The 15469-nt window shown below is 40.7% G+C and overlaps 1 protein-coding gene across 1 annotated transcript in view; it reads left to right on the top strand.

The window, feature by feature from the left end:
- The window catches only part of PTPRM (protein tyrosine phosphatase receptor type M), a 719823-nt gene that overhangs the window by 418519 nt on the left and 285835 nt on the right, over positions 1-15469 (top strand). The window contains 1 exon segment of the mRNA XM_030552787.1: positions 281-383. Coding sequence (XP_030408647.1) covers positions 281-383 — 103 coding nt within the window.

Raw genomic sequence — 15469 nt, 5'->3', positions numbered from 1 at the left:
AGGCACTTTGAAGGTGTATCAAGTTGGGTATCCAAACTGACTAGCTGCTTTTTGAAAATGGCCATGAAGTGTGTTTTTTGTTTCATTTTTATTGTAGTTCTGTGTTTTGTTTTTGTTTTTCTGAAGTCATTTACTTAATTATATGTTGTTTAATTTGTGATGTTGTGCTAGCTCTGTATTTTAAAGAGATCTTTATATGTGTCAAATCGATTTTTAAAATAAACTGTTAGAACAAACCTAGAAATAATTAGTCTGTTTTGCCTCTTGTTTTTCCCCCTAGCACCATCTATGCCACCATATGAGCTGGAAACACCTTTGAATCAAACTGACAGTACTGTGACAATCCTGCTGAAACCTGCACAGAGCAGAGGAGCTCCTGTCAGGTATAAAGGGGGACATCTTTACAAAATTAAAATTAAATCGATTAATTTCTTGAATGTGTTTTCTGGGGATTTTCTACACTGAAATCAGAGTCTAAATCCATGTCTGTATTAGTGCTAATTAAAATAAATAACTGAAGAAAATGGAAGTGCTTTGATGTTGAGTGTTCGGGTGTTGTTTAAAGGATTTGATCCAGATGCAAGTGGCTTGTTCTTTGAAGATAAGGAACAAAGCCACAGTGCTGTTCTGTGGGTGGCTTCTTTACTACTTTAAGGTAATTGCTTACTACAATGTTATGAGTTCAAGGACATAGCGCACTTTTTATCCTGACTTGCTATGTTTTTATATCTGCTCTTTCTGTTTACCTCAGGATTTACTTACAACTATTTAAGACTTTTACTAAGTTAACTAATACAAAAATGTATTATAAAATTAATAACGTTTAACAGTTAGACCCGTTTGGCAGGAAGAGGAAAGAACACTGAAAAATCAACAACTCAACCTGTTTAGATTTTTCTATAACCCATTTACATGAGTATAACTTCCCATTTGTAATGGTTTGTATTCCACAAGTAGGTACACGATTCTGTCTAAATCTTACAATGTTTTAGATTAAAAGAATTTCATTCTTTACAGAAAGAAACAGAAGAATGACCCGCTGCTTTGAATATAAACCATTGAGGATCTCAGCATTCTGAATATTTGTAATTAAAGACTACAGAAATACAGATTTCTGCAAGATTAGACTCTTTACTTCTGAATTATCAGATAGATTCTAGAACAGTAAATCCTACTGTTACTGAAAGAAAGCATTTACATCCATAATTAAGAACTTTCAAGGCACTTTGTTGATATAGTTTTTGATAATTTTTGTCAGTTTCTGAAGTATGGTTCTGATATATCCAGACATGAGTAAATTGAGCTATTCAACTGCACGTTATTATTTAATATAGTATTACAGCAAGGTATCCTACCTTTAATTAGATTATTTTCTATTTTTGAATGGTTGAATCCAAAAGAAGGAAGGCGCAATCTTATTTACTGTTTAGATCTTTTTGAATGAGACATTTTCTCTTGGGAACTGTGGCAGGGCACTGCGGGGGAAGCCCTAATCAGCTCCTGCCACTCCAGCCCCAATCAGGGGAAATGGGTTGGAGCTGGGCCTTTGGCTAGGACCGGCCTGGAAACTGGCCACACCTGCCAGCCTTGTTAACAGGGGCTAAAAGCTCGGGAGGAAGTGAGTTCAAGAAGGGGGACGGAGACCAGGAGGAGAGAGTAGGCCCCAAAGGCGCCAAGAGTCTGCTACTCTTTTGCCACTGAGACCTGTGCTAGAACAAATCTATAATTAATCTGTAAATAGTTGGCGTCTGGTGGTGGGAACTGGATACAGGAATAAAGAGCACAGATGTTGCACCAGCTTGAAGTGGTCCTGACTCATTGGAGAGCAGGACCAGAAGGCTGAACCCAGCGGGGCACAGTGAGCAGCCCCATTACAGGAACATACCAAACAGTTGAGAAAAATTGAAAGCAATAAAATCAGATTTTATCTGAACTGGCCTGTTTTGCAGATTATACACCTCTACCCCGATATAATGCGGTCCTCGGGAGCCAAAAAATCTCTCTGCCTTATAGGTGAGACTGTATTATATTGGGTTTGGTCTGGTACGGCATACTGGCAAGAGCCGGTACAGTGTACTGGCGAGAACTGGGCTCCGGTGGTGATTTAAAGGACCCAGGGCACCACACACATTTGGATATAACGTGGTAAAGCAGCGGGGCTTGGGTGGCACTTTAGGGGCCCAGGGCTCCCCGCTGCTTTACTGCATTATATCCGAATTCATGCTTTATTATGTTGCATTCTATTTGGGTAGAGGTGTACTAGAACTGGAATCACATAAATTTTTCCTCTTTCTAGCTTTCCTGTTTCAAACCATTTTATTAAATAACTTTGGTTCATCTCATCTTATTTCTCAATGCTGTAGTACAGTCCTGAATATAAACATTGAGATTAAAATGGCAAAAGTAGTTATGTTACTACATAAACACAAGCTTGTTAGACCATAACTAAAGAATGAGTTCATTTGCTTTTATCTAGCCTACTGAATTAAATACAGTTGACTCCTGGAAGTATTGATAGGTTGAAAATCTCACCTATAATACAAAGGCCAAGTAAGGGAATAAGTGGTTAGAGAAATAGAAAGAGGAATTTAGAGTAACATCAAACTACAGAGCCGCAGAATCAGATGAACGCCTGATAGCAAATTTAAAAAGCTCTTTTGCAATAAAATAGGTGCAGATGTCAAACTAGTAGTGTAAATAATGAGTGAAAGAGGGAATAAAAATTAAAGTGGGGATTTCTTTAATATTATTTTAAGTTTTATTGTGCATTACACACTCAGATATACTGTCATTGCATTGTTTACAGAACATGTTCTGGGAATGGATTTTTTTTTTTAATCTGTATTCACTGGGTCTTGAAAATTCAGCTATACTTCATGAATGCACTTCACTAAGATGGTTGTCTATTGATTCTGTTATAACCATCCTGCTTCGTTAATGCAGATTCTTGGAAGTGCACTAAACTTTTCAGTGTAAATTGTTGTTGTCATTTTATTGATCAACAAATCAGCTGCGTCACATAAATTATTTAATTCCTGAAGTAGGTAAGGAAAGTACAGATTCTAGTATTCATGTCACTGACGTTAATACTTGAGGTAACTAAGAGCTTTGGTTTCTTTTCCATGATTAAATATTTTTCTTTAGTGATATATAAAAACTTTTTTTTTTACCTTGTTTAGAATCCCCTCACCCATAATCGCAATATACAAAAGAAATGCTTATTGTTTGGCACTTAAAGGACATTTCAAAAAGTAGACTTTGTAGACATGTTCAAGAGCCTCTATTTGCCACTGTAAAGTTCATGTTAATCAGACCGAGCTGTACATCAGGTTTAAAAGAATCACACAATTTAACATTGTTAAAATATATTTTAACAGTTATAATACAGTAAAATATTATACAGATTGGTTGTTTTGTCTTCTGTTTTGTATTTGTGTGTTTTATGACTGTTACTTCGTTTATTTCCAGGTAATTATTTTTCAGTTATATTTCGGTAAAGAAATATTACATTCAATAATAATTAATATATTCACTTATTTATCTGTTGGTTTAACTATATTGGTGTGTAGAATATTTGTGATTTACAAGACTTTTTCTCCTTTGAGTTTCTAAAGGCTTCTGGCTGAGTGGAAATTATCTGAATATGTTTACTACATACAGGTCTCTTTTTGCAAATTTTATAAACATACACTCGCAATGTGTATGTGGTGTTATGTTATGTGAAACCAAGTACATTATAAAAAGATATATAATATTTTAAAACCATACTCACAACTTTAGTTTCCATTGAAAAATCCCAAAGGTGTGCCAAAACATAAATTGTCCAGAGCAGCAGCATAATTCGCCACATATAAATTGTCCACCCCTCTACTACATGTCTTCTAGTGTAGGACCATTGTAGCACCTTTTAATGAGGGGAAAGTGACATAAAATCTTAGGGTCAGATTCTGTCTGGCTCTTGTGAGTGGTTTACGGTATGGGGGAACCCCTTTTTGCACCCTGAGCCAGTCCACTCAGAATTACAGCTTGTTTAGAGCACAGTGGCTGCTCCATATTTACTACCTGGAAGTACAACGTTCCTTAGAGATGATAAAAAGGAGAATTTCCTACATACACACTGGCAAGCACAATAGGCTGGCCAAAGGTATAGAACAGGGGTAGGCAACCTATGGCATGGGTGCCGAAGCTGTCATGCGAGCTGATTTTCAGTGGCACTCACACTGCCTGGGTCCTGGCTACTGGTCAGGGGGGCTCTGCATTTTAATTTAATTTTAAATGAAGCTTCTTAAACATTTTTAAAACCTTATTTACTTACTAGTTTAGTTATATATTATAGACTTATAGAAAGAGATATTCTAAAAATGTTAAAATGTATTACTGGCACTCAAAACCTTAAATTAGAGTGAATAAATGAAAACTCGGCACACCACTTCTGAAAGGTTGCCGACCCCTGGTATAGAAGTAAATAGCAACACACACAGCAGTTGGGCCGCAGCCACTCTGTACCCAGAAGGTATTCTGGCTCCTCATGGCAAAGAGCATCTTAGTTCTCCCTTTGGGGTGATAGGGCTTTGCCCCAGCCCTTGTGTAGGGCTGTGCCTAAATGGCACTGTGGACCCCCTAAAGAGGGGGAGAGAGCAATACCTAAGTCCATGTTTACATGAAGTGAGGTCAGAGAGCAGGATGCAGTTTCATGCATGATTTGTGTAAGCAGATACCACAAGTGTGAGCACAAACTCAGGGTCCAAGCACATAAGCGTTTAGACATTTGAATACTGAATTATGTAGTCCGAGGCCATGTTTGCACATAATGTTGCCCAGTTTATATGCAAAAGTGTGGTAATAGCACATGCATAAGAAGGCATCCAAATGAATGCAGATTTAACTCTGACCTTTGGCCCTTTACAAGCTTACCTATGTTACCTTTACTGATTTATTTATTTGTAATGTCCCACCATTCCCACTGCTGACAGTGCATGAGTGTTAGTGCAATCTCTTTAAAATGCTAGTGTAGACATAGCTGAAGAGGAAAAGACATAGACCCAGGGAGGGAGAGATATAGACACCTAAGGAAAAGAATTGGTAGTCTCTACAAGGTGTTCCTATTAATATTGGAAGCACATTTCTGCCTTTTACAAAGCACATTGAAAAACATTTGAGATATCAATTGACAGATAATGGTATGGTTTTATGTTCAAATACTACTACTGCATTATTAAAATTCAGAAATACAGTATTTTTAAAATGCTATATGCTGAACATACATTAAGACTCTGCAGTCTAACTGGCATCACGTGAGTTTGATTTTCTTGTAGAAATGTCTGTTCTCTGTTTGCCTATCACACCCTTCCCTGCTATTTATGTTTTATTTAGAATGCATAATTTAGGAGTTTGTAAAGGTGTGTAGTTGAATGCTGGTCTGTTGGCTCAGCCCCTGCTACCTGCCATCGTCTGCAAACTGTATTTCCAAATCATAGTTTTACAACCTGTAAGTCAGCCAACAAGCTTGCTTGAGCAAGTTTGAGATAGAGAAATGATGGAGCTTTATTGATGCTCATCATTGTCACTACTTTATGGCAAATAAGTTTTCTTATTTACAGCTGAAAGGTCAATCTCAGTTTAATTGAGGGAGCAGTGCAATAATTGCTTATGCTGTAAAAATGTTGTAATCCTTTTTTGTTATACTAGAGAACTTGCTTTGAATTTTTGGTCCAAGTTGCTTAGGTGCTTTTACAGCAGCTCATGTGTTATGCTGCCTTGTTTTGAAATTTGCACGATCTTTTTACTGCAGCTAGTCCCAGGATCCCTTAGCAAATGAGACTTTGATTCCTTAACTCCTACAGGCAGTGCCAAGTATCACTGATAGATAATGGTACCTGCAGGGCTGGCTCCAGGCACCAGCATTCCAAGCAGGTGCTTGGGGCGGCAATCTGCAAGGGGCGGCAGTGTGTGTGTTTTTTCCCCCAAGCAGCGCGCCGAATTGTTGACGGGGGCGCGGGGGCAAGTCTGTGTGCCATTAGGGCAGCACGTGCATATCCATAGTGGCGGCAATTTGGCGGCAACTTCTATGTTCAGCTGTCCGTGACAGTGCAGCTTCTGTCTTCCAGCTGAAGACAGAAGCTGCCGCCGAATTGCCACCGCCGCGGAAATACACGTGCTGCCCTAACGCACACGCACTGCCCCCGCCGTCAGCGGCAGCAATTCAGTGCGCTGCTTGAGGCAGCAAAAACAGTAGAGCTGGTCCTGGATACCTGTCATTTATTAACATGATTATTAAAACTTAATCTATAACAATTAAAATAAGATGGATCTTAAGCAACTCCAGTGTTAGAACAGGATGGGTAAAGTACATCTTAAATCTAATCAGATAACTTTTCTGTTTCATATAGACCTATGAAAAGTCAGAGGGGAGAGCAAACCCAGGATTGGGGAACGGGGACTGCTCCCCTTCCCCTATAGTAAATGATGCTTATTTGGTTTGTTCTCTCTTGAGTGTTAAAGCGAGTAAAAAGTGATAAAAACATGCTTTGTCCATTATAGTGAGCAGATCAGTCTCTGAATATATACACACAGCGGTGCCAGCTTTACAGTCGCTCTTCAGAATAGGACCACGCTTTAAGCACTGAGTCATTGCAGCCCACATTTTAAAAAGTGCAAACACACTTCTGTGCCTGCCTGACTTCCATGCACGTAATGATCAGTGCATGCACACAAGTCCACTGTTTAAAAACCATAATAGAAAGATGCTGTTGTGCTGTGTTCCTGCATTTGTCAAAGTAAAACAGGGCTTGCTTTTGTTTTTTACTGTGTTATCTGTAAGGATAAGGCTGTATAATTCAGGTATTCCCTAAGTAGCTGATGAACAGGACTGCATAGGAATGTATCGTTCAACACTGTTTCTTATTTCTTTGTTTTTTCCCCTTTTTGAAGAGATTTATCACCCTAACTGTTTGTAACATCAAACTTCTTGTTCTTGTTTTGTTTATTAATATTACCATGGCCCCATTCAGAATTAATGCCACGTTGAGCTTAGAACTGCCGGACATACAGAAGGATATGATCCTTGTCTTGAGCAGCTTTCAGTCTGTTAGTGTTACTGTATGATATACATGTGCTCTTTTCCCAGTTGAGCAGTGGGATTTTGCACAGCGTGGTTTATGTCCCATGGAAGCCATCTTTTCCATAAAAACAATGGTAGCCAAGAAAATTAATTTACTCTTTACCATGCAATTATTGTTACCGTATTCCACAATGATGGGAAGAAATAACCTGGATCACTATTTAATTTTGTTACCCACAACTATTTTTCTTTGTTTTTGACAAATTTCCTAGAGAGGTTAACTTCACCATGGTTTGAATCTCATTAGTTTTTCTCCTCTTGAGGGTCACATTCCAAGGTGAAGTGAGGTCCCAAGTGAAAGGAATAGAATAGTTTCTAGTGAGCATTCATCTACTTCACAGAATCATTAGTTGGCTCAACCTCGTCAGTTATATTTGGAAGTCATAGCAGGCTAGGCACTGAAAAGCTTGAGGTGTTGCCCATCAAGTCAAATATGCATTGACAGTATTGTGTGGAGATGTTCTTTCATCTTGTTTGGCTCTTGCAGACTCAGTTAGTTTTCATGAACATTAACATTTACTGAGCATTTTAATATGAAGAAAGACAAAAATTTGATTGCAGTGATTGTGACTTAAAGCAAATGCATTGTACTGCATTGTGTACTCTGAGATTATATGACAAAATGTCTAGTAATTTGTACATTTCAAATGTTAAGATAATTTTAAAATACATTTCATAGTAAAAGTAGATCAAGTAACTGAGTAAAACCGTGGCAACGGATTCACATGGCCATTTTCACCATCAGGCCCAAAATCTTGTGTGATTTCCTTAGTTTCAGGTTCTATTACAAAAGTCCAGCTCTAATAATTACTGAGTATTAGGTTGAATTTCCTATAGGTATTTGTCCTTCTACAATGGCACATTTTTATACTGCTGTAGACCCTGGACTTTGTCTTCTACATATAATTGTTAAATGTTTGTTTTGTTTTTCATTAGTGATAGAGTGCCGTGTTTGTAAGTAGAGAGCTCACAGAGTTTGCTGGCCTTTTAACCTTAGTATCAGCCAGGCACAGCACAAGTCTTCCCTGATCATGGGCCTCAGATTGTCAGTTCCAGTCCTGAATCTCTTGACTAGAAAATGTCACCCATGCATAACTGTGCGAGTTTCTGTGATATGTTCAAAAGGATATTAAAATATGGCCACCAAACACCGATTTGCTTATGACTCTGACAACTTCTTTCCCTCAAGAGAGCCCCATTTCTAAATGAGAATAAAGGTGACAGGCAGTGCCCAGCATCAGTGTGTAAAGCTTGGTTCAGGCTTTTTGGTGTGCATGTAGACCTTGATGATGGCATTTAGCCGTGGACCTGCACTCAGGGCAATGCAGATTCACATCACTGCATCGCTCCAGGGAAGTTACATAGGGATTGTGCCTCCTGTGTTTAGGGGGAGGGTGCACACTACCTCATCCTTTTGGAGGCTGGTATGAATAAACCAAGCACACCGCCTTCTATTCAACTGCTAGGAACTATCTCCATGGATCCATACATTCCCATGCCAGAAGAGGCCATTGTGATCAACTAGTCTGATCTTCGGTATAACACAGGCCATAGAACTTCCCCAAAATAATTTATTGAACATACATTTAAAAAATTATCTAATCTTAATTTAAAATTTGACAATGATGGCGAATTCACTACGACTCTTGGTAGATTGTTCCAATGGTTAATTACTCTCACTGTCTTGCAGAGGTCTTGTGGAAAGAATATGGCATCGTGTAATTAAATTTAAAGACTGAATCATAACACAAACTTGTAAGGAGGCAGAATTAAGGTTGCAAGAGCAAAGTAGCATCTTGAGCAGACATTCCAAGCCAACAAGTCAGTGTCCTCATTTGATCACAAGTGAAATTAGGAAGAAGAGGAGAAACTGTATGTGGAGGGAGAAAAAAGTAGCTATTAATGTGCTCCCAATGAAACATTACCATCGTATGCTGAATAATGTTTCATTTTGCTGAACATTAATATGAAAAACTTTCTTTTCACAGTACTGTTCATTTAAGCAGATGGAGAAATTAATGGCATATCCAACAAGTGTCATGACAGTAAAACATTGCTAAGTAAGACCTAATCTGCAAAACCAGCTTATTTTAAATGACATAAAGAAACATTACAGCCACTTACTGGGCTGTACGACTGACAGCATTTGCTATTTAGAAAGGAGCAATAGAAATACTTCATCGTGACACAGATGCTGAGAATGGTAAGATAAATGTCTAAGGCCCTATAGAAATGTTGAATTTGGGGAGAGATTACTGTGGGGATATATGATGGGGGTAAAGGAATTAACTACATTCTAACCTTTAGAGTTTCAGGATTAGCATTACAGGGCAGTAGCAGCACAAGGCTAGAACCTCATCTGTATTTTAACAGCTGTTTTGATCCTAAATTATGCAGAAGCTCACATCTAGCTCTGAAGAGCTGTAAGGGGTCATGCTGGCAGAAACACCTCTGCTCCTCCTGTGTTCCTGCCTGCAGAGAGAGAATACAAAGTCAGCAATAACTTACCACAGCAGACGTGCATCTGGGGAAGAGGAGACAATGCCTCAAAGCAGCTGTTCCCCTGGACCTGCTTATCTCATTCCATGCTGCTGGACATTGCCCTGCAGAATCTCCACAGAGGCATTATTAGACTCAAAGGAAAGGGGAATGATGCCACAGAGATGCCACAATCTCCTATTACAGTTTCCTGAGCTGAAATCCACTAGCTCCCCATCCTCTCCACTTATGGAAACAGAGACTATGATATGGCCCTAAATTGAATAGAGGGAAAGATGTGGATATGTGTACACTGCAGTTAAACATCAATGGGCTGGCCCATGTCACCTGACTTGGACTTGTGGGGCTCAGGCTTGTGTATTTGGTTGTCCTGGTAATAGCCCCTTGTTGTTGCTATGGCAACTGAGTTAGATTATTAGAGGATAGCCCAACCAGTTTTGGCTAGATTGGTTAGTTCAGTGTGTGTAAATAAATGGTTGCTTATTAAGGCTTACAGCTCTCTGGTCTCCAGTGATTTCTTCCTAAACCTGCTGCCCCCAAGAATACAACAAAGTGGCGATGAGGGTGGGATACCTCTGCTACCCCAGCAACAGAAGGATGTAGAAGTCAAGGTAAAGGGAGAAAAAAAAAAACCTACTAAACTCTTGTAGCTGCTGCTTGTTGGCACTGACTGTGAAACTGAAACTAAAACCATGGCTACACTTACAGGGCCACTGGAACCTTTTGAGGAGAATATAGTGCAATGGCATGTGTATGCTGAGCGTTTTGAGCTTTTTGTTGTTGCAAATGACATTACAGAAGTGAAGAAGGTCCCAATATTCTTAAATGTTGTGGGGGCTAAAACCTACTCCCTGCTACGTAGCTTACTGCCTGACACCAAACCTTACAGTGACACTGTGGAAATCCTGAGGTCCCATTTTCTCCCAAAACCACTGGTAATTGCTGAAAGATATAGGTTCCACAAAAGAGACCAAAAAGAAGATGAAACAGTTGTACAATTTGTAGCAACTTTAAAAAAGCTAGCAGAACATGGTGAATTTAAGCAGATGTTAAATGATGCCCTATGTGACAGGTTAGTATGTGGCCTGTACAGTGAAGCTATACGGAAGCACCTACTGACAGAGGCTCAGCTTACTTTATAGAAGGCCATTGATATTGCAGTTTCCATGGAACTGGCTACAAAGGAGGTGCAACACATCACTGCATTCCCTAGGGTGCATAAAGTGTCACAATAACCTACCCACAAAACTGTGCAGAGTCAGGAATGTTACTGCTGTGGTAAGTCAGGTCACCAGGCATCAGAATGCTGGTGTAAGGACCTGGTGTGTCAACACTGTGGCAAAGAGAGACACATTGCGTGTGCCTGTAAACAAAGAAAAAGAGGCCTATGGTCTGGCCAACCAAAAGGGGGAACCCTGCATACCCTGGAGCAGACCCAGGATGACCAAGGTGACACCTCATCGCAAGAAATGCCACTGCACGTTTTGTCTTTGGCAGTGGGCTCACATGAATACTGGGTAACCCCATTGTTGGATGGCAAACCTACACGCATGGAACTGGACACCGGTGCTGCTGTCTCGTTGGTCTCCAAGGCTGTTTATAAAGAAAAGCTACAACATCTTCCGCTTAAGGCAACAAAAACTGTTCTGAAGACGTATATGGGAGAAGCTGTGCCCATGTTGAGCACTACTGATGTTAAGGTGGAGCTCAATGGACAGGCTGCTAAATTGCCACTGTTTGTGGTGAGAGGTAATTACCCAGCCTTGATGGGTAGGTCTTGCCTTGGGAAGATTCAGCTGAACTGGGCAGAAGTGCACCAAATGACTAAAGAAGAAACCGGTATGACCACTATACTAAGGAAACATGCTGCTGTTTTTGGAGAGGATCTGGGAAGTGTGAAGGGAATCACTGTGACACTGAACATTAAACCTGATAGTCAACCAAAGTATCTGAAAGCCCAAATGGTGCCATATGCCATCAGGCCAAAAGTTGAAGTCACCAGTGGAATCTTAATACCAGTTACCCATAGTCTATAGGCCACTCCTATCGTTCTAATAGTGAAGAAAGATGGCTCCCTTCAGATCTGTGGTGACTTTAAAGTCACTGTCAACCCGGTGTTGTGTGAGGAGCAATACCCGCTTCCCCGCATCGATGACCTCTTCGCAGGCCTGGCTGGGGGACAAAAGTTCAGTAAAATTGACGTGAGTCAAGCGTATTTACAGATGCACGTCGATGAAAAGTCTCAAGAGCTGTTGACTATTGTGACTCATAAGGGGCTTTATCAATACTGTCGCCTACCCTACAGAATAATGTCTGCTCCCACCCTGTTCCAGAGGGCTATGGACCAGATCTTGTGTGGCTTGCCAGGAGTTCAGTGCTATCTGGATGACATCCTGGTCACTGGAAGGAATGAAGAGGATCACTTAAAGAATTTAGAGGTTACCCTACAAAGACTGAAAGAGTATGGTCTATGAGTCTGCAAAGACAAGTGTGAATTCTTCCAGCCTTCTGCTGAATATTTGGGACACATCATTGATGCTGCGGGTCTTCATAAGGCTCCTGAAAAAGTTAAGGCTATTGTGGAGGCTTCCCCACTTCGAAATGTTAGCCAGATACACTTGTTTCTAGGACTATTGAACTATCATAGAAAGTTCCTCTCACAGTTTCCACACTTCTAAAACCATTTCACGAACTCCTTGGGCAGAACAAGACCTGGAAGTGGACTGACACACCTGCAATGTTGCATTTAACAAAGCTAAGGACGCATTGCTAAATTCTGAAGTTCTAACACACTTTGATCCAATCCTACCCCTACAACTGGCCTGCGATGCCTCCCCTTATGGAGCGGGAGCAGTCGTGTCACACATTATGCCTTCGGGAGAAGAAAGATCTATTGCTTTTGCTTCACACACTCTAAGCAAAGCAGAAACTAACTATGCCCAAATAGAACGTGACGTATTGGGAATCGTTCTTGGAATTCGGAAGTTTCATCAGTACCTGTTTGGGCAGAAGTTTCTCTTCTCACAGACCATCGACCTCTGGCGTCAATTTTTGGGCCCTACGCAGGCATTCCCCCCATTAGCTGCTAGTCGTATGCAACGTGGGACATTACTTTCAGCACACACACATGAAATCAAATATCGGAAATCCACTCTGCATGGCAACGCAGATGGTCTCTCAAGGTTTCCTTTGCCAGTCAAACATCAAGATACTGCCCAAAAGGAAATCTACTTTGGACAGGTAGAGAATACACCCATCACTGCTACTCAGATAAAGAAGGCAACTCGCGTTGACCCAGTATTGTCTCAAGTTATGGACCTGGTGATGCATGGCAAATCTCAACGAACCTCTCTGGTCCCACCCGACCTTGTTACCTACATGTCCAAGAGGATGGAGTTATCGATCCAATCTGGTTATTTATTGTGGGGGAGACGTGTCATTATCCCACCACCACTGGGATCACAGATGTTAGAACAGCTATATTCGGGTCACTGTGGAATAATGTGCATGAAGGAAACTACACAAAGCTATTTTTGGTGGCCTGGATTGGACAGTGCTATTGAAGAGAAGGCAAGAGCTTGTATGTCATGTCAGGGTGTCAGGAATGCACCCCAGTGGGTGCCCTACACCCATGCGACTGGCCTGAAAACCCATGGCAACGTATTCATGTTGACTTTGCTGGCCCCTTTGAAGGAAGCATGTTCTTGGTGGTGGTCGATGCCTATTCTAAATGGCCAGAAGTCTCTATAATGCAGTCTACTACTGCAGAGAGTACTATCCAAAAACTACAGGGACTCTTTAGTCCTTTTGGTCTGCCAGAACAACTTGTTGTCCGAGACCAATACAGGTTCGAGTAAGTTTTTGATCGAGTGAGGAAAATCAAAACGTGACAGATTGAAAGTTCAAAACCATGTGGCCATTTATTGATGGGGGATAAGTTGCAACTTGGGCTGGGGAGGAGCGCTTTAACCAACTAACAATGCTATCAGAACAAGAATAACAATCTATTTACATCCAACAACAGGAAACCAAATGATCTGTGATTAACTGCTCACCAGAAATTAGAGCAGATACACCAAACTGAGTAAACTATATACATTAACCAAATATTGTAAAGTACAACAATTAACCACAATAGCAATCAGTACAACAATTTAACTTTCATATACTATATACATAACTTAGTATCAAGTAAAAGAGGGGAAAAAGGAAGAAGCTAAGCAGACAGAGTATTTACAGCAATTAGAATACAAATACCACACTCCAGGTGCAGCTGACCAGCAGTACAGACACCAAGGGCATGGCAAATTGGCGGGACACAACACAACATGAGCCGGCAGGATACACAGGAGACCCTTCTAGCTGGAAGGAGGATCCAAGTCTTTCAGCTAACATGCAGATACTCCCGCGGATCCTGGCATGAGACCTGGTTTTATTCGAAAGCTCTCTTACTCGTGTCAGCATCTGATTTGGTCCCTAGCTCCTTCCCCAACCAGGTTCTGAGCTGGTGCCCTCTACGTCAATGGGAGCTGCACTTGGCACACCACTTTTGCACACAGCCCTTTGCTTTTGCACGCAGCACCAACTTGACCTTTTGACTGACAGAAGGTTCAAGAACAGGCACACTACCCTTATGCACATGGCGCGCTGGTATTTTTGCACAAGGCACTAGCCTGACCCCTAGGTAGCCAGGCAAAAAGAGTGGGAGAATGCACACGGCACTATAATGTTGCACACCGCACTAGCAGGACCCTTAGATGATCAGGGAAAAAGAGTGGGAAAATGCACACGGCACTATAATGTTGCACACTGTACTACGGTGTTGCACATGGTACCAGTGTGACCTTTTGACTGACAGTTGGCCATACAGATGCCATATTTGAGCATAGGCTTTAGGGCTGCGACACTTGTGAGCAACAACGGACCACAGTTCATGTCTCAGGAGTTCCAAAATTTTATGAAGGCAAATGTGATACACCACATCACTTCAGCACCATATCATCCGTCCACCAATGGATATGCTGAAAGATTTCTGCAGACAATGAAACAAGCTTTGAAATCGGCAAGGGGATGACACTCCATTCAAAAGCATCTGGACACCTTTTTACTTTCCTGCAGAAACACACCTCATGCTATGACCAAGGCATCCTCGGCTTTCTAATGATGGGATAACAGCTGTGCACTTGCTTTGATCTGCTGAAACAAGCCCCCAAATTGTCGGAGAAAAATTTAGTTTTTGCTTTTTGTTTGGGTGCAGCAAAATTAAATACTTTATTTTAACTTTAGCAATTGCAATAAAAAAAAATGCCCTAAAACACTGGGTTGCCCCAGTTCCAAACAGGTCTCTCAACAAATAAACAATTACAGCAAGCATTTATACCTTTGTTACAAACAATAACAAGCAATAATATAAACAATAATAAGCAACAGCTGCATTTTATTTATACATAGGCTATTTTGCTATTTTATTTTTTTTACGTTGGGCGCCAGGTTACGTATTTAATTATTATTCCAAGGTTGTAATAACTTTTTACACAGTTTTTTTTTACTTGCCTTACACTAACCTTGCTTTTACAAATTTTACGTTATTAGGGTTACAGCTGGCCTAACTCTTGCTAACAAACTAACATGCATTAAAATTTTTTTACAAATTTTTGTTAATTTTTTCCCTACTTCCACACTTCTGAACCCCGACAAATTGTACAACATCAGCAGCAATATTAAGTCATCAAATGGGCACCTAGAGCAAAAGACTGAACCTTTAGCTCGGGACAGCCAGTTTTGGCTTGGAATTATACTTCTGGAGCTAAGTGGGTCCCTGCCACGATCATCGCTCAGACCTGACCGGTT

The sequence above is a fragment of the Gopherus evgoodei genome, chromosome 2 (genome assembly GCF_007399415.2).
Source record: "Gopherus evgoodei ecotype Sinaloan lineage chromosome 2, rGopEvg1_v1.p, whole genome shotgun sequence".
NCBI classification, from domain to species: domain Eukaryota; kingdom Metazoa; phylum Chordata; order Testudines; family Testudinidae; genus Gopherus; species Gopherus evgoodei.
The sequence above is the reverse complement of the archived record's forward strand: the minus strand, read 5'-3'. Positions and strand labels throughout refer to the sequence as shown.